General features: G+C 42.2%; 1 protein-coding gene across 4 annotated transcripts in view; it reads left to right on the top strand.

The window, feature by feature from the left end:
* Nucleotides 1-23,534, top strand: part of Npnt (nephronectin) — a 66,661-nt gene that overhangs the window by 31,211 nt on the left and 11,916 nt on the right. For 2 of the 4 annotated variants that reach the window (XM_057793756.1, XM_057793755.1), the window contains 7 exons: nt 673-765; nt 3,618-3,710; nt 7,738-7,857; nt 9,281-9,400; nt 10,051-10,185; nt 10,459-10,581; nt 11,754-12,152. In XM_057793756.1, the coding sequence (XP_057649739.1) occupies nt 673-765; nt 3,618-3,710; nt 7,738-7,857; nt 9,281-9,400; nt 10,051-10,185; nt 10,459-10,581; nt 11,754-12,152 (1,083 nt within the window). The remainder of the gene's footprint in view (nt 1-672; nt 766-3,617; nt 3,711-7,737; nt 7,858-9,280; nt 9,401-10,050; nt 10,186-10,458; nt 10,582-11,753; nt 12,153-23,534) is intronic. The other 2 variants (XM_057793758.1, XM_057793757.1) reach the window with 1 other exon arrangement.

The following is a 23,534-nucleotide window of genomic DNA, read 5'->3' as shown; positions in this document are numbered from 1 at the left end:
CAAAGTCTACATTCCTTCAAACAAAATAATGGCCAGGTCTATCACAGTAATACCTCAGTCCCTGGTATGAACTTCTGTCTTAGTTTGGGTTTCTATTGCTGTGAAGAGACACTATGACCATGCAACTTTCATAGAGGAAAACATCTCATTGGGGCTGGCTTACAGTTTGGAGGTTTAGTCCATTATCATTGTGGTGGGCACCATGGCAGACATGGTGTTGAAGAAGTAGCTGAGAGTTCTACATCTTGGTCTGTAGGCGGCAGAAAGACACTATGTGCCACACTGGGCATATCTTGAGCATACAAGACCTAAAATCCTGCCTGTGCAGTGACACACTTCTTCCAACAAGGCCACCCCTCCTCCAACAAGGCCACGCCTCCTTCAACAAGGCCACGCCTCCTTCAACAAGGCCACACCTTCTAACAATGTCACTCCCTCTGGGTCAAGTATTCACACACATGAGTCTATGGGGACCATTCTTAGTCAGACTATCATGGCATGCATGTTTGTTTGTAGCGTAGACAGTGGAAGGGAACAGGGCTTTTATAAATATTGCTACTTTATTGTGAGTTTTTAGTTTTCATGTCATCACAGTGGTCCGTGACTTTGGTGCTTTACTGGGGGGGATGCAGTGCTGACCTGAGATTGACACCCACTCTCCTCTTTCCGCAGCTGTGTGTCAGCCACAGTGCAAACATGGGGAGTGCATCGGGCCAAACAAGTGCAAGTGTCATCCTGGATTTGCTGGGAAAACCTGCAACCAAGGTAGGAATACAGTGTGGAAGCCATGGCATCTCTGTCATGACAAATAAAAAGATTCGCACCCCAACCATTTTCCAGCCATTTTCATAGCTGTTTCTCCCAATTATGAAAGAATTAGAAATAGGAATGGTAAATCTTAGAAAAATATTTTTTCTTAAAGGATGTTCTCTTACTTGTATTCATGGATACTCATTAAAATGTGTTTGTGATGAAGAAAACTGTTTTATCTATAATAAAAGTTATATTCCGGGGCCCTGAGAGAGATCAGCAGATAGCAGCACTTCCCGGACAAGGCAGGTAACCCAAGTTTGGTTTCTAGAACCCACATACAGGAGGAAGGAAATAACCAAATTTATAAAGTTGTCCTCTGACCTCCACAATGTGCCATAATACTCCACACACACACACATTAAGTATGTAAGTAAAGTTTTAAAAGTCTTAAATTCTAGGATTTCTTGTTTTCCCAATGTTGAGTTGGTCAGCCTTGTATGAAGTGGAGTTCCGTGTGTTATAGGGATATAGGAAATACTGAAACTGTGCAGCTTCCACTCAGAGAGACTGAAGGTCAGAGGTATTAGTTGTCTTGCTTGAGCTCAAGAACTCGTAGAGAAAAGACTTAGAGCTATGGCTTACGTAATCCATACTCACTTTGATATGCCAGTTTTCAACGAAAAATTGTAACGGAGACATGATTATTTCACTCTTTTGCACAAGCTACACAAGTTCAGCTTCTTAATTGTTCCTACAGATTTCGACTACTATAGTTAAAAAGCTAGAAATAAAATGTTAATTTTTATTTTAAAACAAAAGATCAGAGTCACATTTTCTTGAAAATAAAAAACGGAGCTCATGTGTCTTCAAGACTTCACTGTCCCTGCAAAACCGGCACACCCAGCTGGAAAGCCTCACTCTTGTCTAGCCAGGACCTCTTGCTGTCTCACTGACTTCTGGATTCCCGTTAGCACAGGCTGAATGACCGATTCATACAGTGACTCTTGGTCATAAGAGAGTTCCATGAAGATCACATCTCACACAGTCTGAATCCATTCACTGAGCCCTGCCCCTTGTAATCTGGGAGGAATGGCCTGGATAAGTGTGAGCTCAGCCTGGAGTCCCTATAGTCCTCCCTAGAACAGATGGTGCAGAATTACCATACAATAAACTAACTGACTGTTCTCATTGAGGCCCACACATTTTCAGAAGTAGTAATTGTGCCTCAGAGACACAGGAAATCATTTTTTTTTCTCAAGGAAAGAAATGCCAAAAAGCAGCAAATTTGAAATAGTTCCACATAACTGGAAATCAGCACGTGATTGAAGTCGGGCACTGGGGTAAGACATTCTTGCCACAAGTCTCACCTGCTTCAGAAGCAGCTGCTCAAGAGAATAACAGCTTGAATGAGTAACAGACATTGACCCAGGGCTTGGGAAATGCCGGGGATAGCCTGAATTCAGGGCAAGCTGTGCCTCCAACTGGCTGGATTCAGTGACCCCTCCACACTCCGGCTGTCCTTAGTGGCTTGTTCTTCCTTCTGAGTCCTTTCTGGATTTGTTGCTCTAATGTCAGGTATAAAGTTGTGATTTTGAAATCACTAGCTCTCTCTCTAAGATGCTGCCTTTCACAGCAGATGGAATTCTACCTCAAATTTTGGGTAGATTGTATTTAATCATTTGCTCTCCCTTGTTATTCTCCAGTAAGGTTATCCATGCCCATTTCCTTCTCCTTAAGTATCTCTACCCGAACAAATCCACCCCCATCCAAGAGAGAATACCATTATATATAAACTTTTTACAGATGCCCTACTGGGGAATTCCTTTTAGCATGTAAAGATATTATGCCATCATATACTTTGTAGAAATTAATACACATTTGAATGTATGTTTCAGACTAATTTCGGAAGAAACAATTTATAAATATCGATTACTAGTGCTTTGGCTTGGTTTTTGTTCCGTATATTGAGTTCCTGAGCCCAAGGAAAGAACAGTATAGAAGGATACAGAGCCAGACATCCATCTGGGCCTACTACTCACGGCAGAACGTCAGTTGCCTGGCTGAGCACAATTGTAAGAGTTTTCCCCCTAACTGTGGTGTTATCAACAACTTCGCTTTTTAAAAGTTCCAACCCCAGAAACAAATGTGCCTTTGATTTAGAAAGTTAAGTGGCTGATAAACAGAATGTGTTGTAAAACAGAAGCAGAGAGGCTGCCCTTTTGACATTCCCCTTTGGGCCCAGTCATCTCATGACATTTTGTTAAATAGCAATGACCACAGTTCTGCATGGATTATCTTCATCTTTATGGCTTTTCATAAAGCTTCTAATGCGCGCTCTAATTAGATGAGAGCCAAATAGGGCATAAGTTTTTACTTCTGAATGAAAGTATGATGATCGGCCATGCTAAGATGTAGGTCAAATCTGTATGCAAATGCATGTGTGCATTAATTGGGTGTATTTTAAACTATTATTAGCAATGTAACAATGTAAGGTAAGTCTAAAATTGGTCGTTTAAACTTTAATATCCTAAACAGGGTTATTTGCTTGATTGGTTTTGTTGTCTTCTGTTGTTGATGAAAGTCACACATTAGTCTTATTTTGGTTTTTAATGGTATGAAAATGATAGATTATTAATTTGTAATTTTTCTTTGGAAAGGAAGATGATTATCATAAGTTTTCAGAAAGAGAATTTTTTTTAAAAAAGAGGGAAAAACAGAGTTAGAAATTATTTGTGAAGTAGCCAAAGTCCTTTTAAGCTCCATCAACACTTGGTAACTGTTTAATATATACTTGTGAAGATTTTTAGGGCTAACAATGACATCAGTTCAAAGCTGACTCTTATTACCTTCTCCCTGCTGTGAAGATGAGCCCTCCTACCCAACTCCTCTTGACCAAGGCAGTGAACAGCCTCTTTTCCAATTCCCGGATCATCAAGCCACAAGTGTACCTTCAAGGGGTGAGCGTACATTGTCTCAGGTGGTCGCTCCGCCCACCCGCACGGCTTTCTGCACTTACTCTTGCAAACGCCAGTGCAGAAGTGCCGAGCCTTCAGCCTGAGCCTGTGGAGCAAGCCGTGGGAATTGTCACCTATTGCTGAGTCTCTGTACCTTGGAAAGCGTGGCGCCCTCTCTTCTCTTACTGTATTGCGTATCATTGCTCTTTCTCCTCTTCTCTGAGTTTGGAAACCTTTCCCGAAAATCAGATAGATAGTTGGTGTTTTCGTATGTAGGCGATATCAGAAACGCCTCTGCTAAGCTATAAGTTTGAATGACGTTTTCCAGGTAGATTTTAAATGTAATTTAGTACCCTTCTTCTCTCACTGTCAGGGATATGGGATTTTAGGCTTGTTTAGAAATCGCACCACACGTCGGCTTCTTTCATTCAGTGCACACACTGTTTAATGTCAAAAGGCTTCGGGTCTGGTTCTAATTAGTTGTTTATTGGAAACCCATTTGAAGTGTCCTGGCCTTGGCAACACTCAGTAGTAGGGGACAGTAAAGGAATTCCTGCCCTGTTATCTGTGGGGCTGGAGTGAGACTCACTCACCAAACTGCTGTCATCTTCATGGTGACGGGAAAAGCTGAAGGTGAGCAAGGTGGTAGACTTTCCTAGTTCTAGATTTTTATTTCTCACATGCACAGACGTGAGGACTTAGGACGACTGAAAAAGTCTGAGAGCTCCTACTGGCTTTGCAAATGGGGAATGTGTTAAACCTGTGTGTGTTCTGTACTAGGGACCAGGACAATGGCTTCGCTTTAGAGTTGCTCATCATTAGGAGAAAGTTGTGGAGGTTGCTGTTTTGACCGCATTCATCTATGGCCTTAATTTAGTGAGATAAAGTTTTAAAGGTTAGGTTTTTGAAACATCATATGACTTAAGCATCAGAAAGAAAGCGGTCCAAATACCCTGAAGTGAACGGACGATGCTTTCCTGTCAAACTTGGTGGCTATCTTATTATGACTGTCTTTCTGTGTCTGCATGTTAATACAGGTTCTGACTCTCTTTGCCCTGAAGTCTAATAACGATGCTATGCAGCTTGCATTTGTGTTCTGGGCCAGCTCCCCTCCTTGTCTCTACCTTCCCCCTCCAAGCTCCCAAACCCACCAACCTGCTTAAATGTGCCCCTATAATGACAATGCTTTTTATATGCATAAGATTTAAAATGTTTGAATGTAAGAGATACAAGTGCATCCTTTAGAGGAAGACGTGTGCATGATTAAGTTCATTGTTATTTTATTGCAGATCTCTATTATGCTTCCAGGGCAAGATTAAAGTGAACTTAAAAAGACACTAGCATTTATTTACTAGACTTGCCTGTCAACTTCTAAATTTCTTTGAGACAGTGAGAGTCAGGAGGAGTCTTTCGTGCATTTTAAAGGACATTTACAACAGTTTGAAAGTGTCATTTAAAAATTTCTGGCTTAATTTGATAAAATACAAATGCGAGTACCGCGTTTATCAGAAGCAACACAGAATAACTCAATTGTGTAAGGCTTTGGATCAACAAAGAAAACTCAGGTAGGATAACTATAGACTAGAAACTTTCAAGAAAATGGAAGGGAAGCAATTCTTCAACATGATGCCGGGAGCTTTGGTATTCCCTACTCATCAGGATCTGTTAAGGGGTCAGTGTTGATGAACAGTGGCTGGAACCCTGCTCTCTTTCCCTGAAGTGGCTCCGGGAAGGGCTACTGTGAAGCTTGTTGGAAATGGGGCCAGGCAGTCATCAGGGACGCTTGACTTAACAGCAGCCACCTGTCAAGGCAGCCTCATCCAGCCCGTTAGCAGCTGCTAGGGCAGCTTCTCAAGTTGCTTTCCACATACTTAGATTGTTACATAGTATCTAATAGTCAGTAATATAACCTGCGTCCCTTCACTTTTTACCTGGTGGATGCTCTGTTTTCTTTTCCCTATTTTTTTCATGGAGTGATTTTCAGATTTTTAACAACTATGACAGTTTGTTAGTTCAGTTTTAAGATTCCTAACCACAAAGCACTTTCCCCATGACAAGGAAAAGATAAATCTGGATAAAGTTGGTCTTTAAGATCCCTGGCAACCCATAGCAATCTAGCCTGGGTCCCCAAAGGCATCCTAAGGAGCCTCATGGATCAGCCTTGGAGCCAGCTTGTGGAAGCGCTGCCTCCACTGGGCATCAGCTTTAACCAGGAACACGATATCTGGAGAGGTTCCCACTGGCATCCAACACTCCTTGCTTGGGAGCTGCCTGGCCTTATGAACAGCTGCTGGTTCCGGTAAGGAACCTTCAGAAGTTTCTGTTGCTTTCTAAAAATAAACTAGGGAGTCTTAATTGATACTTTAAGAAGCCCTCTCTTGAAATGCAGAATAAAATCCGACACTTAGTTTGAAGCACTGATTTGTTACCTGCTTTGAGCACAGGAAAAGAAAAGATTCTCTCTTACAGAATACTCAAATTTAAATACCGTCCTCCCGGGATTCATCAAGGCCCATGTAACTCCATGGGAGTGATGTTAAGGATGCTGGCAAACTTCTGGAAGATAAGAAAGATTTCCTGACTCAAATGTGTATTAAAATTTCAAATACAAACTAGAAGAGTATGAACAGGGATTAGAATTTGACCTCAGGCCAGCATACGCATTCTTGCTTCACTCAACGGGGGAGGGGGGGGTGTCAACTTTTTTGATAGGATAATCTACGAAGTATCTATCTTCTATGAGCACAGAGAGATTATTTTTTTTAAAAAAATGCTTAATGTGATTCTGTTTTGAAAACCTTTGGGCAAAAGACAATAAAGCAAAGAATTGCAGAAAACACAGGAAATGACAAAGGTATTTGCTATGTTTATCTGACCTCTCCAGACTTTACCCAGCTGGCGATGTGCTTACCTTGTGGTAAGGGGAGAAAAAAAGAGCAAGTTGGTAAATCAGTAAGATGTGAAAATATTCTTATGTTTTATTTATTTGGTGACTTTAAAGTGTAATGCAACTGGATGCCTCAGTGAAATACTACATACCTCCTGTAAATGAGCAGGTCAGATGTAATTTTGGTTAGATTTGGAAACAACTTTAAAGCTAGACATATTATCTGTATTTTTATTCAGTAACAGATGAATTGATAATTAAATTATGCTAATAAGGCATTTCTGCTGTTGTTTCCAGACAAAATAAATATGTACTCACATTTCTTTTTAATAAGGTCTATGTTATGGGCATTGCGATTTCAGTGTTTTAAGTCATTTTGAATTTTATGTTGACTTGAGGCAGTTTTCAATTTGTGCTGGAAAACTTTTATATCGTGGAATTCATTAATTTCACATTGATATTTAAAGCAGTAAACATAAAATACATAATGATGTTTTGTCCCTTAGTGTTTTCCACGGGCTCCTCTTAACTGCCAAATGGATGAAAATTTATTGGGAGACTTTAAAACTTGTTTTGTGATTTGAATGGATTAGTAAAATAGGAAGCTGAATTTTCTTCTAATCCAAGGTCAGTACAGAACCTATCAAACTGAATAAGAAAAGTCACAGTAATGATCTGTTGGATCCATGCAGTGTTTTTCCCCTCTGAAACATAGCTGTCCTTGAGAAGTTTGAATCATTCTATGATTCTATGCAGTCTATGGAGTGTAAAGTGTCATGTGTATCCTCTTGAGTAGAATCCATTATCACAAGTGTCTAATAGCAGAACCACAGGTAGTTGAAACTTAATGGCAGCCAGAGAATAGAGCACCGCCACCCTTGGGTCGAGGGTGCTGCTCTTTGTGGAGGTTATAGACAGGCACAGAGAATCAGAGATCCATAATGGTCCCAGCAACATCTGGCTGCTCCTAGTGTGATGCTCGTGTTAAGATGGTACACACAGGCTTTATCTGTCGTGGAAGGGATGATTTCACTGTCATGACCCTTTTCCCCCCTCTTATCTTCCACATTGAGAAGCATTTTCAACATTTCCCATCATTGCTGAGTTTTGTGATTTTTCTGTTTTGATCCCCATTCTTTGCAGATTTAAACGAGTGCGGCCTGAAGCCGAGGCCCTGCAAGCACAGGTGCATGAACACGTTCGGCAGCTACAAGTGCTATTGTCTCAACGGATACATGCTTATGCCAGATGGGTCCTGCTCAAGTATGTCAAGAATCCTAGCTGTTTTCTAAGTGCCCTAGGCTTGATTTCTGACATGCTTTGGTAGCCTGCCTTTGGGAAAGCCGCCTCTTCATCTCCACTGGACAGGATGTGTGCCTGTGTTTGTATGCATGCCTCAGGAGCTGAGGATCAAAAGGAGAGGTGTATGTTTATAGACACGACATTCTCTTACTGCACAGGCCACCATCGGTGGGCTTATAAGTGGGTCTAGAGCAAGAACCACATTTTCTAATGCTTTTCTCAGTATGTTTATCCCAGCGTTCTCCCTGGGTATAGAAGAACCATTCCAGGTCAAAGACGATTAATGATGACTGAGACATAGCTTAGAGAGAATCCACCGTCTCTGTTCATAAATACCTCCAAGTTTGTTTTTATAATTCTTGACAATAAATCGTGGGATAATTTAAGAAATATGTAAGAAGAAAAACTGCTTTAAGTGAAAATGAATATAACATCAGAAAAATTGAGTTTTTTTTTTTTTAATAGGGTCTCACGTATCCTAGGGTACCCTCCAACTTGCTATACAGCTGATAGTGACTGTGAATGGCTAATCTTCCTTCCTCTACCTCTGAGTGCTGAGATTACAGGCAAGCACTGCCACGATTGCCTTTATGAGGTATTAGAGTTAGACTCTTCATGCATTCTAGACAAGCATTCTAGCAACTGAGTGCATCCCCAGGCCTCAGAGTGTCAATCTTACATGTATGTATCTTTATAAGAGAATTGTATGATGTGTCCTGTTATCACTTGATTGTGTTTTTAAAATGGACATTTCCCTAAAATTCTCTGTTGGCTGAAAATCAAATAACTTGAATTTCAGTGCTAATCAACAAGCAGCGACCTGATTTTTATTTTTGCCTAATTACCAATTAGTTAAGATGAATTTTACATAAAAACAATAGTAGCTAATTTTATTTAGTGCTATACAGACATCAATGGAACTTTTGTTTGAAGAAAGTATATCTCTAATTGCATTTGACAATGATTCCAGAGTCCCTTAACATTGTGGGGCTCACTAGGAAATCTTCTTTTGTCCCACAAAGAATTTTAATGTGTAATTGAGACAGTTAATTATATATTTTGGTTATGATTTTCATTTAACTCGAGTAATCTGGAGAAAGACCTTAGTTCTACCTTAATGATACAGGTCAGAGAAAGCTCTCTCCCTGCCTTCCAATCCTTTTAAAACATTAAAGGGCTTCTCCAGGTGATGATGGGCAGGGCCACTTGTCAGTCATCCTGCTTTGGAGGTCATCCTTCACCCCTGCTACACCCTTCTTAGAATGGTGGTTAATTGACTCCCCAGTGTTGAATCGGTGTCCCCAATTGCACGACGCGTGAAAACAAGTGCTTGTGATACAGGTGCTTTCTGCCTCTCGGAGACAGCCAGTCATTCTTTTTTTAGGTGCTCATTCATGTTCCATGGCAAACTGTCAGTACGGCTGTGATGTGGTCAAAGGACAAATCCGGTGCCAGTGTCCTTCCCCTGGCCTGCAGCTAGCTCCCGATGGGAGGACCTGTATGGGTGAGTTCAGTCATCAAGCATCTGTACTGCCATCTCAGTATTCTAGAACAGTGCTAAGCCTGTAGTCCAACACATGTACTAGTGTAGATTTAGTACAGCTCACAAACATCGGTAACTCCAGTTCTGGGGGACCCAACTCCCTCTAACCTCCTCAGGCACCAGGGATGCACATGGTACCCATATCTATACGCAGTCGGAACAGTCATAATAGAAAATAATTTAAAAAAATTAAAGAACCTGCTGAGAGGTGAAGTGGTTTGGAGGAGATAAGAGTGGCCGCAAGAAGTCCTGTTCCATGACTTCCTATCTCGGTCCAGAGCAGGAGGTGGTGGGCAGGAATGGGCTGGTGGGGGGTGCCAGACTGGTTCCAGTTGTTTTCTGTAGGTAGAGCAGGACGTTTTACCGGACCTGTTTGGCGAAAGGTTTAGCATGCATGCTTCTAGTTCAAGCAACTAAGTAGACGCAGCAGAGTATCTGCCGATGCTGTGTATGAGCGAAGAAGAGCTTGGTGTGTGTGTTGCAGTGGGCAGGGGTGAGCTGAAAGCTGGAGATGCGGAATTCCTGTTTGTTCCTGCGGTAGCTGGGAGATACCATTACGATGACATGTCTGTCTTTGCCCTTCCTAAGATGCAATTGACTTACGTTTCTAGATATTGATGAATGCGCTACTGGAAGAGTCTCCTGCCCTCGATTTAGGCAGTGCGCCAACACATTTGGGAGTTACATCTGCAAGTGCCACGCTGGTTTCGACCTCATGTACATTGGAGGCAAATACCAGTGTCACGGTAATGGAACTGTCCCATTCCTGTGTAAGCTTTCTGCTGGTAGCATTGAGAAGTCTGCAGCTGTGGTGATAACTGGATTGCTGAGATGGGGCGGGGGGGGGGAGGGTTCAGGAATTAAATGAGCAATGTCTACCTCCCCCACCCGCCATTCTGAAGCCAGCTGTACCGTGTCTCTTCTGTTCATCATCGCTGTTTTACGTGGACCTCTGTCCCACGTGGTGTGCATTCCGTGTTGTCACGTGTCCCTCCACTTGCTTTTCTGCCCCCATGCAGACATCGACGAGTGTGCCCTGGGGCAGCACCAGTGCAGCAGCTCTGCTCGATGTTACAACGTCCACGGGTCCTACAAGTGTAAATGCAAAGATGGTTACGAGGGTGACGGACGGCACTGTGTGTGTGAGTAAATCCTGTTCTGCTCACGTCTTCAGGAAGTATGGGGTTGGTGAAGGCCATTGCTGAAGAAGATGAGGAAGATAACAGTCATTGAAGACATGGTTTTCATACCTACGAATATCAACCTATCCTATAACTAGCATTCAAAGCCATAGACTGTCCCGAGTACAGTCTGGGAGTTGCTTCCTTTCAGCTAGAAAGAAAGGATGGGCCCCTCCCTAGGCACTAGAGTTTGTTGAATCTGCAATAAACATCCACTGTTAGCATTACATTATGATAATTGGGATGTAGTCTGCATGTTTGTTTTCTACTGGAAATAATTCCGGTATTTATTTTCCCTACATTTAAAACCGCCTGGCTCTTAGGTTGTCTCTGGAGTCGTAGGTTACTAGACAAACATGCGAAATGCAAGCTCCTGAAGATGAAAGCCCAACAAGCTGGAGGCCGTAATGTACTGCACATTTCATGTAACACTAGATAACTTTTAAAATTTTCCTGAGTAGAACATTTACTGAAGAACCACAGGGCATAAAATTCTGTGGATTAAAGGGCTTTTGAAGTGTTGTGAAGTGATTCCTACTCTGGAATATTATCATTCCAGACAGATTAAATATTGATTCTTTTTGGTGAAGATTATCAATGGGAAATAGACAGATGATTTTTTAATTTTGAAAATCTATTTTTAGAAAGCAAATATAAATTAGCAAATGTGAGGAAAAGCCAGTTATAAAACTCATTTTTTTTTTGTGCAAGTTGAATACATCTAAGGCGTAGGTTAGGCAGTATCTGCCTAGTTTGTAGAGTTTGAAACACAGTTGCATAACACACATGCAGGAGGGGAACACAGCACAGACGATGTTTCTCACAAAAATGTAATCTTTCCACATTTGGGGAGAAACATTCTGTTGCTACTGCTTTGTAGATGTTGAAAACATTTTTGTGCTTCAGTAATACATATTCATTACAGAAACACCAATATATTTTTTCATGTGTTCTAAAGCACACACATTTGTTATCAGAATCTCCTGTGGCTTCTTATAGAAAAGGATAACATGAATGGAAAAATAGGACTCGTTAGCATGAGGTGTTTCTGTGCATGTGTTTCCCGTTGCACTTTTTTAAAGAGAGAAATATTTTCATACTAATTTAATCTTTGGATTTTTTTTTTTTTTCAGATATCCCCAAAGTCATGATTGAGCCTTCAGGTCCAGTTCACGGGCCGGAGAGAAACGGCACAATCTTAAAGGGTGATGGCGGACATGCTAATAGGATTCCTGATGCGGGGAGCACTAGGTGGCCCCCGAGGACACCATATATTCCTCCTGTCGTCACCAGTTGGCCCACTTATAAGCCAACAACAAGACCTACACCAAACCCAACACCACAGCCTACTCCACCACCCCCACCCCCGCTGCCAACAGAGGTCAGAACAACCCCTCCACCACCACCAACCCCAGAAAGGCCATCCGCCACACTGACAACTGTAGCTCCTGACACCAGCGCATCTCCTCAAGTGACGACGGCTGATGATGGGATACAGACAGATCCTCAGAAACCCAGGGGAGATGTGTTCAGTAAGTCACATGAATTATTGTGTCTCTTTAAAGATTTATTCATTTTATTTTGTGTGCATGAGTGTTTTGCATTTGTGTATGTAATATATACTGTGTTCCTGCTCACTTGGGTCAGAAGAGAGCACTGGAGTCCCTAGAACTGGTATTGCAGTTGGTTGGGAGTCACCGTGTCTGTACTGGGACTCAATCCTGGGTCCTCCGCAAGAGCACTGCTACCAGCCCTGAACCATCTTTCCAGCCTCAATTATTATCTTTCAAGGTGACATTCAACCACCCTGGGCCATCTTTTTAGGAAATCCAACTGATAAAAAGAGTTAACTGATTCAGGTCCATCCATGGTGATTCCCGTATAGTATCGAAAGCTATGTGAAGAATCAGTGCGATTGGGCAAGTAGGAAGGAATGTGTGGAGACAGCCTCCTGTCTCTCATAAAAGCCAGGCAGCAAATCACAGATCTTATCCACTGTGGGAATTCTCTTAACATAGTCAGCTTTACTTGGTGGTGTTCAAAAGTGGGAAACTTAATATGCCCAATGCTATTTAACCTTCATTCATTCAGTGTCTAAGTTTGAGCATCCTTTGGGGTGACAAAACCATGTTTGATATTGGACTCATAACGACAAAACAGGAAAGGGTACAGTCTAGTGGGAAGGAGAGGCCTGGTAGTTAGCTGCTGTACCATGTCAGAGAACGGAATGGGATTTGTGGAGACTGTTCTGGGAATGGAGGAAAGGGGTCAGATTTTTTATATGGGACATTTACAGATTGCTGAGTGGAACTGGACAGAGGAAATGAGGGAAGAGACCTCACAGTTAAAGAGGAGGCAGAACAATGGGGGGCGCACAGGAGCAGGAAGCAGTGTAGACTGCCGGTTGGAGGGGTCTGTCAGGGAAAGAGATGAGACTGAACATTTGCCCCTCATGCTGGCTGTTAGCTGGTGGAGCATGGAGGTGGGCCCCAGGTAAGAGTCCTAGCCCTTCACAGGTATTAAGCAGAGGGGAAACCACCAGTGGAGACAGGCTATGGGAAGAAAAGGAAGGCGATGGGGAAAAGGCTGCTCTCTTGTTCCCAGACTAAACTTGGCATATTAGCGCTGTTCATTTGTGTATCCTTACTTGCCTGTTTCACTTCATGTACATTTAGCCTCTTGTACATTCATAACGTCTACCAACCCTGTACCTTTATGTCATTACCAATTTATGCTTTTCCCATGATGGAGCCAATGCGTGCCATTTAAATTAAGTGTCACTAATGTTTTATGAGCTAAATAGAATATTGATGCTTGTAATTCTTGTGTATGTGTGTGTATATACAGTATGTGAGTATGTCTTTATTTGTATGTGTGTGCATACACATGTGTGTGAGTGTGTATATACACGTGTGGGGGTATGTATATGCTTGTATGTGTGTGGATGAGTGTATACACATGTGTGGATGTGTATATACTTGTATGTGTGCAGACATGTGTGTGGGTGTGTATATACTTGCATGTGTGTGCACACTCATGTGTGCAGGTATATATATACTTGTATGTGTGCACATGTGGAGACCACCTAACAACTCTGGATGTTGTTTCTCAGGTGGAGTCAACTTTTTTTTTTTCTTTTGGGACAGGTCTCTCATTGATCTGGAATTGCCCACAGGCTAGTCTGGGTAGCTGGTGAGGTACAGGGATCCATCTCTCTGGGACTCTCCAGCATGCTGGTTACAAGTGCGCTAGGTCCAGATCTACACTTCTAACCTAATTTCTGGGGGGTCAAACACAAGCACTGTACTAACTGAACCATCTCCCCAGCCCCCATGATGACTGTAGTTCTTGGCAAGAGAAGACACATGAGATTTCAGTTTCCTTTTCCTTTGGCACTGCCGTTTATTTGAAGGGAAATTGAGATTCGTTCTATTGTGGTTGTGCATGGTTTAGGCAATCTGCATAAGTTCTAGGAGAATTCGATGGTAGATCTCAAAATATCCATCTCAATATGTGCATATCTCTTTGGTTTTGAAATTGATTGCTGTGTGTGTTGTCTCTCCTTTCTTTTTTCCTATCTTTTTGTGATCATCACATAATGTGATTTTTACTCATGTCTCAGCCAAGTATGCTATGTATGTTATTTTCCTGCCTTTACTGATCATGAAAAATTGGCAGCATAACATAAACACACACACTGATGGAGAGAACATCTTTCTAGGCATTCCTTGTAATAGTTTCTCTTGTTAAAGAGCCCCCATGAATCTTCTTCTCTGCACACATAGATACACATCAAGGAATTAAAAATAGTGTGGAAATTTACCAGGTGAACCTAGCAGTGTAAGACTAGGGAGGGGCCTAGCTGCAGTGTAAGACTAGGGAGGGGCCTAGCTGCAGTGTAAGACTAGGGAGGTCTTAGCTGCAGTGTAAGACAGACTGGGGAGATCCTAGCTGCAGAGATTGTCCAGAGCCCTTTTGTAAGCGAGTGTGATCCCTGGGACATTCTTTGGGCGATCTTCTTGATCGTGTGGCAGGACTATCACATGGCACAGATAACCTTGCCACCCAGACACAGTGCCAGGAATTCAACTCCACTTTCCCTTCATCTTCAGCAATAGCTACTCCTAAGTTTAGCGTGTAGGAGAATATTGTGGTGACTTCTAAACTGGTTTCTTGTGGTTATAGCATATATTCTGAAAAACAAAAGGTTACCAAGGTATTTATTCAGAAAAAGAAAACATTATTCTCTGTGAAAATAGTAAGGAACCTTAGCATATTTTTAGTTCACCTGATTTTTTTATTCTAAAAAAGATTATACCTAAAGTGTCACCATTTCTTGCCAAGAACTTGTTTACCTTTCGACCAAGTCTTCTCTCTCTCTCAGTTTATAGATTCAAAATTTACCATATGTCTATAATCTAAATGATTGTGAAATACAATATTTTCCAGATTTTTAGAAATATAATCAGGTGCCAATGCCGTATGAGACACGCTGAAGGACTCTACATGGTGAGATGTATTGATTAACAAAAAGAGGCCCATCAACCATGGAGAGCGGTCATCTCAGCGTATCTGCTTCTGAGCTCCTCAAGATAGTTAAAATACAGTTTACTTTATGAGTGTATTATGAAAAGTTAGTTTAAAGACTCACAAATATATATATATGTATTGGATTTTCAAGACAGGGTTTCTCCGTAGCTTTTTGGTTCCTGTCCTGGAACTAGCTCTTGTAGACCAGGCTGGCCTCGAACTCACAGAGATCCGCCTGCCTCTGCCTCCCGAGTGCTGGGATTAAAGGCGTGCGCCACCACCACCCGGCTCACAAATATTTTTAATGCAAGAAAGATTTATGAAACAATCCCACAACACAATATGGGCTTGCAAAGAGCACCGTCGACTGCAGCGTTTTGTTCCTTTGATACTGCTACGAAAGAAAAGGATGCAGAATTGCAAACTTCCATTTTAAACTGCAAATAAGTGGTCCCTGTACTAATTGCCATCATCTCTGGTATTTTAATTTGGGGCCTAGGGGCATTACTAAAGCTGCATTACTTAAGTGTCCTAGAGTCTTATTCTTATATCCCATGATTTTATGAGGACTCTTAAATCACTCCTTTTATATCCAGCTCCCTTCCCCATAGCCCAGATTGCAACAGAGACATCCTTGTTTAACGTAAATTTAAGAAACCATAATGTTGTCCTACTCTGCGGCAATGACTCTTGGTCATTGTGTTAAGGTTCACTTCCCATGAACTTCCAGAAGTATTTCAGAAAAGGAATCTACTCTTCTTCAGATTAAGTAGTTTGAATTGCATTTCTTGTTGAAGCTAAATTCCCCCTTTTGATTCTGATGGCTTTTCAAATAAATGATCAGCTATTTCAGATTACAGTTTTACTCATTCCCTGACCGAGGGTAACATAGCCACTGACGGTAAACATTCTCTAGAAGATTTTATGTCCAGTATACTTTTAAAATTTAAGCCTGATGTTGAGAGCTAGAAGTCGTGGGAAGGGAGTGTGAAAATAGGTTGAAGCATGCGAGACGGATTCCCTCCAGGACTCTTCTTACGATGCGCTGAGTCAGGAAGCCTGGGTTTGCTTCATCCCTCTGATATTTATGAGTTTGCAAAACAGGCCTTCTTTTCCACGGAGTGGGTTCAAGGTCAGAGAAAATTCAAGTAAAAATTGTATGAATAATGAACTGCTATGAACTGGGAAAGATTACTTACCGTATTGATTCACTATAACCATACTGGGGAGAATAAATATATTAAAAAGTCACCTTTCGCCGGGCGGTGGTGGCGCACGCCTTTAATCCCAGCACTCAGGAGGCAGGCGGATCTCTGGGAGTTCGAGGCCAGCCTGGCCTACAAGAGCTAGTTCCGGGACAAGGCACCAAAGCTACAGAGAAATCCTGTCTCGAAAAACCAAAAAAAAAAAAAAAAAAAAAAAAAAAAGTCACCTTTCATGTAGGATATGAAATATTCAGCATCTATTTCAAAATAAGAGTAATCTGAGGTAGTGGTCCTCAACCCTCCTCATGCTGCAACCATTCATACGGTTCCTTATGTTGTGCTGACCCCAACCATAAAATTACTTTCATCGCCACTTCATAACTATATTGCTGCTACTGTTATGAATCGTAATGTAAATCTTTTACATTTTACATAGAGGTTAGTGAAAGGGGTTCCATCCCACAGACTGAGAGCCACTGCTCTAAGGGCTCTAAAGATTTTTGTTAATGGGACTAGAAACTAACCAGATGCATTTTTCAGAGCCAACTGTAAACCAGCTCAATAGGCTAGTTTGAACTGTACTAATGCCCTGACAAAGTATGACATTGTTCTTTCATTACTGGGACAAAGTAGTATTTCTTCAAGTGTGTTTCATAGGCCGTTAGCTCCCTGAAATGTTACGTGAGTTCTGGGGTCAAATACATAAAGGAGTCCGAGGTTTAGCCAGGTTAACTAGGTGTGATAGCTGTAAGGCTTCTCAAAACTATAATGTGCTAATGGTCACTGTCAGTCTCTAGAAGCGTAGTACAGTGTATGTATCTACAGATAGATTTAACCGTGGGACTGTTTAACTCACTGGATTAGAAGTCTCAACAAACTGGTGTCTGGTTAGTTCTTGGTTGAACTAGGAAGTACGGAGACCTCTCATCACGATCACCAAGAGTCCTGATGAGCAGCTTGCATCCTATGCCGTGCAGAGACTAATGAGGCTGTTCTCAGATGGTCGGGTAGAGATCATAGCAGTTCAGGTGGGGAAGAAAGGTGTCGGGCAGACAAGCAGATAATCAGGTTTAAATGGTGGCATGTCTATCTGAATACAGAAGATCTTTGGAAAACGGGGGACTAAACACAAAAACAAGACTCTGCTGTCAACAGAGGAAAGGTAATAGGTAAGAGCTATATAAGAGCAAAGGAAATAAAGGTCTTCGCGGAGGAAATTGGGGGAGAATGCATCCCTTTATAGCAGTATGATAAATGAAAGAAAAAAAAAAAGCAACTCTCATTAATTTTAAAAATTGCTTAGAAAAATAGCTGTATTTTCTATATGTTAACTAAAAATTTAAATATAAAGCAATATATACCATCCTATCCCAATTAGATGTAAAATATATGACTCCAAAAAAAGTCAGAAATGACCATGGGCGTATGCCATGCATGGTGCTTTCGGTGGTTTCCATTGCTTGCTTGTTATCCTCAGTTTTCCAGTTCTTCACTGTCATCGCCAAGGATAACCACGATTTATTGTGACGATGACTCCTGAGGAGGGGGCAGTGGGAATGGACTCCCAGTCTCCCCCTGGAAGAGTGAAGAGTGGCGGCGTACGTTCTGAGAGAGGACCCAGGGAGTTCTGGTTCTGATCATGGCAGTTTCATTTGAAGCATTTGTAGCTTTTAGCATTTAGAATTTATCATTAACTTCTAACTGTTCAGAAATCTCTTTAGAACTGAATGTGCCATAAATGGACAATTTCAGCCAAAAGACTCCAATTACTAGAAGGAATATACTGTCCCTTGAACCAGTGGACATATCCACCCCACCCCACCCCCCCACCCCATTTTCTTTTCTGTTTTCAGAATCCACATTGAACTAGAATCATTCATGGTGCTTATCTAAGGTTCGTCTTTTCTGGAGGGTACTCATTCATGCAGACTGCCTCAGTGCATCAGTATGTGTACAAATTACATGCACGTCTTATCAAAGTGAGCACTCTGTTTCCGTGGGGCCGGGATAGGCTCTCCGACTGCATTTTGAGCACACTCACAAGTATGCTGTTGCTGTGCAGGCCAGATTGTGTGGCAGGGTTGTCTCAGCCTCAGCAACAGCCTCCATCCAGGGAAATCATGTCTCGCATAGAAAGAGATTTGGCCAGATGTAGGCCGATTCAAAATACAATAATTGCATAATGGAAATTTACCACCTGCACCGTATAAAACAAAGGTGAAGGTGTTATAGACTCAGGATTATAGAATATAATGTAACTAATCTCTGCCACATTATTTACAAGTGGCTGAGGACCAGCCTTGCTGTTGCTGTTGCTGGAGAACACGAGAATGAGCTGAAAGCCTTGACATCAAATAGTGAGAGGGCAGTTGGTTCCCTTCTCTGGACTGCAGCTCTGCAGCGTGCTGTCCTGGGGTTGTTTTTATTTCTCTTCGAGACTTTTAATAGTCTGTAGATGCCATCGTTTTCAGTCACAGACATCTTATAGTCTCCTTAATTCTGTGTGGTGATGAGTAAACAATTGCTTCAGCTGAGGGGTGAAAAGGTCTTCCAAACGGTGTGTTCTCGAGTAATCAATAGGCCTGCAAAGCCCCCAAGTGATTTTTGTCATCTGCCCAGAGATTAAGTCTCTGCCAATACCGTTGGAGAGGCGAGTAGCTGCTGTTCATAGGTCAGGGCCTGGTGCTGTGAATTCTGAAAGTTTTTAAGATTATTTTGTATTTGTATTTTAATGGGATTCTGTGGTGACTGGAAAGAAAAGAAAATGGTTCTTTTCAGAACGTATAAATTGAGTTCTGAGTGAACATGGCTTGGGTTAGAGATCAGAATATTCTTAAAGCTCTGCACATTTGCCTATGGAGTTAAAATTAAAAAGACCGTATTTGGGGCACGTTACCAGATTCTTGTGTCTCTGGTTCCTCATCTGAACATTGAGGTAGTTTCAGTTTACCCCTCAATGGGCAGCTGGGTCAGTTCCTTGGGACGGTCCGTGTAGAAAACTTACCACAGCGATTGCTAAGTAAGAACATCAGCTGTTTCTACACCCACTGATGCTGAATTAGTTCTTATAGTAATAACAGAGTTTCCTGATTAATTCATAAAAGAAGCCACATACTCTAGTGATGGCCTTTTTTCTGATGCTTTTTATTATGGTTGGCTGCAGTTTTAATGCTGTTTTTGGCTAATGTCTTTCCAAAATAAATTGATTTGCAAGTGCGAGCAGAGAAACTGAGGACAGAAATGAGCTACTCTGGGGAGCCTTTGTTTATCACCACATAGTTAGAAGTTTGTGTTTAGGTGCTCGTAGCACATACAGAGTTAAGTGGATAATTAAAATAGAGACACTGTCACCTCAGTGTCCTCTCTGTGAATCTGATGACAGCTGTCTCACAGCTATGAATCTGTCCAGGTGGCAAGCTTTCATGAAGGTCCTGTGAGTAGTAAAACCAAAAGCTTCCCTTCCGCTTTTAATAGATGATTTGGGCGAGTGGGTGGACTCTGTGCTCGGGTGTGCTGCACCCAGTTCAGGTAATCTTCGTGGGGTATTCACACCTGTGTGGAGGTGCACACACTGGCCTACGGGAGTGTCACCCTCCCAGGTTGCTTTGACTTAGAAGAGGGCGGGAGAACTAAGCCTCTGGATATTCCCTTGCTTACAGTCATTCTTAGTGAAGAGCCGTGATTCGGAGTCTCGGTCCTCGCAGGAGTTCCCTGGGTAATGCCTCTGAGTTGTTCTGAAAGTTTATAAAAGGAACATAGAGGATACAGAGGAGGGTGGTGGGGTCTGCCACCCCCACAGGTTGTTACTGAGCACAGGGCCTGTCCTCTCCTCTCGCCAGGGACTTACTGCTTCCCAGCTCTGTTCATTGCTCTGAGGCTCTGTCTTCTGACCTCTGTAGCTCCTTGGACGTTGGTCCTTCCTATCGGATGCAGTGTTGGAAGCAAGATCTTTTTTCTGTGGGGCTCAGCAACCCTTTTCTTGTTTCAAGAAGCCAACATTTGGCTAAGACATTTCTTGAATGGGGGCAAGGAAATTGCAGCGGCATATCCAATCTCTTTATTTTCTTCTCTCTGCTGAGTGTGTTCTGCGTTTGGAGTGGGAGGGGGAGGAGAGAGATGATACAACACATAAAGCCCTTATTGCTTATTGCAATCCTCCATGCTGTAGTCTCTTAAAATGTCTAGATTTTTTTCCACTTCAAGGACATTAGAGTAGAGTAGGAATCAATACATCTGCTGCAACTGTCTCTTCAGTGAAGAAACACCTAAGCATAGAAAGAATTGAGGACAGTGTTGTCTGTAATCTTTAGTCCAACAACTAATGCCAGATCTGGCCTGGGGTGATGTCATGCAAACCACTCTGGACAGAACCTGAATATGTAAACCTTCCTTTAAAAAATAAACGCTTACAGGTTTGCAGTCAGCTTGACTGTGGGGGATTTGTGCAGTAATATTTACATCTTCTTCTCTGTGTTTACTGTTAAGGTTTTATTGAGTAAAACCTGCAGCTGACTGATCGAGAGATCTTATATTTGAATATAGACTATATGTTACTATTATCACATCCCTGGAGATTTAAAAGAATTTACTAAGATGGCATTTGTTCATTTGTTTGTTTTTTTTTAGAGACAGGGTTTCTTTGTGTAGCTTTGGCTGTCCTGGAACTCACTCTGTAGACCAGGCTGACCTTGAACTCACAGAGATCTGCCTGCCTCTGCCTCCCTGAGTGCTGGGATTAAAGGTGTGCGATACCACCACCAGACAAGGTGGCATCTTTTGCAAAAGGCATTGTTTCTTTTCATAGATGCTTTCCCCCTTGGGAACCAGGACTCTGCAGCCTTTAAGAGACAGTCCTGTGTCCTTAGCCCACTGAAGTCATACAGCCTCCTTCTTTAGGTGTTAGCACCTTCTGATATCCCACAGTCTCCATCTTTGTGGATTAGTACCCTCTGTATCCCACAGTCTTTATCCTTGAGGGTTAGTACCCCCTGTCTCCCAAGTCTCCGTCTTTGGGGATCCCTACCCTCTGTATCCCACAGTCTTCATCCTTGGGAATTATACCCTCTGTGTCCACCATCTCCATCTTTGGGAGTTTATTTAGAAGCAACAAAAGCAAGATTTTTGTTTTTGGATTTTTGTTTTTGTTTTTTTGAGACAGAGTCTCACTATGTAGCCTTGACTAGCCTGTGACTCGCTATATAGGCCATGGTGGCCTTGAACTCATACAGATTTGCTTGCTTCTGCTTCCCAAGTGCTGGGGTTAAAGCCATGTGCCGTCACACCAAGAGAATGTTTTTATTGGTGCAGTTTTGAATCATGTCAGGAAAACGTTGGGGAATTCTTTTTACAGCGATTGTACCATAAGTGCTTCCTCTGCTCACCTTCCTCCTTGCCATTCTCCAAGTGCAGCAGAGTGATAATTTTATCGGGCAAACCTTACCTTGTCACTACTGAAAAACCCTTTACAGTATCCAATTTCTGCTCTTCCATTAAAGCACCCATGATGTCCATATTCACCTCAAAGAATGTAGGTCAAAAGAAAGTGAGAGCGAAATGTGTCCCTTGCTTCACAGGTGCTCAGCCCAGTGCTGGGTGCCACACTGATGCTCTACACTTTGATCCCTTAGTAAGTGGGGATGGTGAAGGAAAAAATAAATGCACAGGGACATGTTAGTATGCTTTATGCTTTTTAATCTTTATAACTATGCCATTCTAAGTCTAAGAAACTATCTTGTCCCTTCCTTTCTCTTTACCATGTCGTGTGGGCTCTTGTCACCACTGTGTACTCTGCATGTGACTGATCTGTGCAGTCTTTACGCTTGCTGCGCAGGGCACCATCTTCCTCACCCCAGGTTTGCGCTTTGTGCGTGGAAGGTTCTGCCTCTTTCCCATTCAATTTAAATTGTTCTTTCCGGAGGAAACCTCCCAATCTTCCTTGATAACACAGAGCCAGGTACAGAGTACCCAGACCCATGAACGCAGACAAAACCCAACGGGCATCCTTTGTCATAATCCCATAGGCTCTACACTGCAAGAGTCAAGCTTCTCTACTTCCAAGGTCCTTGTTCTATTCTGCTACTAGAGAATGGAACAAAAGCACAATTGTGTGCTAATGTTTTTATAACGTATGCCATGAGAAGTGTAGCCGATTTACCTCCAACTTTGGACTCCTAATAAATAAGAAAGGTTTTCTCTAAGAGTCTAAAAATGAGAAAAGGTAAGCTGTCATTGGATGTCATTGCTGACTGTCGTTCATTACTCCCCAGGACCAGTGAGCAGCCTGTCCACAGGGCTCATCTGTCTTAGCTTGGACTTTGTCATCTCTGTCCATCTGTGTGTGTGTGTGTGTGCGCGTGCGTGCATGTATGTGTTTATGTGTATCTTGTGTTTGTGCGTGTGTACATGGTGTGTGTGTTTTGTTTGTATATGTGTGTGCACGTGGTGTGTGTGGATGTGTGTGTGTGCACATGTGCTGTAGAAGAGGAAGGTGCTTCCCTGTTTTGACTTTTGAAATAAAAGTGGGGGAAGAATCCAGATGGAGTAGACTGAGAACAGTTACAAATAGGATAAGAATGTCAGTTTAAAAGTCCTCACTAGCAATAATAACAGAGAAAGAGAACCTTGGGAATGTCATCAGTTCTACAGTAGTCTGTGTCTCTTATAAAAATAAAGTATTAATTAAATTTCTGGCAAAGAGAAGGGAGTATTCCCTGGCCTCTGGTCAAGAATCCCATCAACATCTTTCCCACAAGTTTCCGTACTCTCCGACCCAGCTATTCATCTTCAGGCAGTGTTTTTTCTTCCTACCCTTTTTCAAACCTTAAGATGTCCATTTATCTCCATGTTTGATGTTGGTGTCTGCCATTAGAATTCAAGCTTCGTATGATCTGCGCCCTTGTTGGTCTTGTTCCCTCTCTTCACACCGTCTCCTCAGTGCCCACCCCAGCTTGGCGTTTGTTTGGAAATCAAACATAGATGGAATGAATGCATAAATACGGACTTAATGAATCAGTTCTCTTCAAGTGTATTCTTAGGCTCTGTCCCACTTGTGACAGTTGATTCGGGGTGTTGACAAGAACATGGTTTCAAGACAGGATCTTTGCATTTGCTCAGTCATCTCCACGTGCCGGTCACCAGGTCAAGCCCTGGAGATGCCATATGAGTAGAATGTGATTGATG

This window comes from Chionomys nivalis, chromosome 18 (assembly GCF_950005125.1).
Source record: "Chionomys nivalis chromosome 18, mChiNiv1.1, whole genome shotgun sequence".
NCBI classification, from domain to species: Eukaryota; Metazoa; Chordata; class Mammalia; order Rodentia; family Cricetidae; genus Chionomys; species Chionomys nivalis.
The sequence above is the reverse complement of the archived record's forward strand: the minus strand, read 5'-3'. Positions and strand labels throughout refer to the sequence as shown.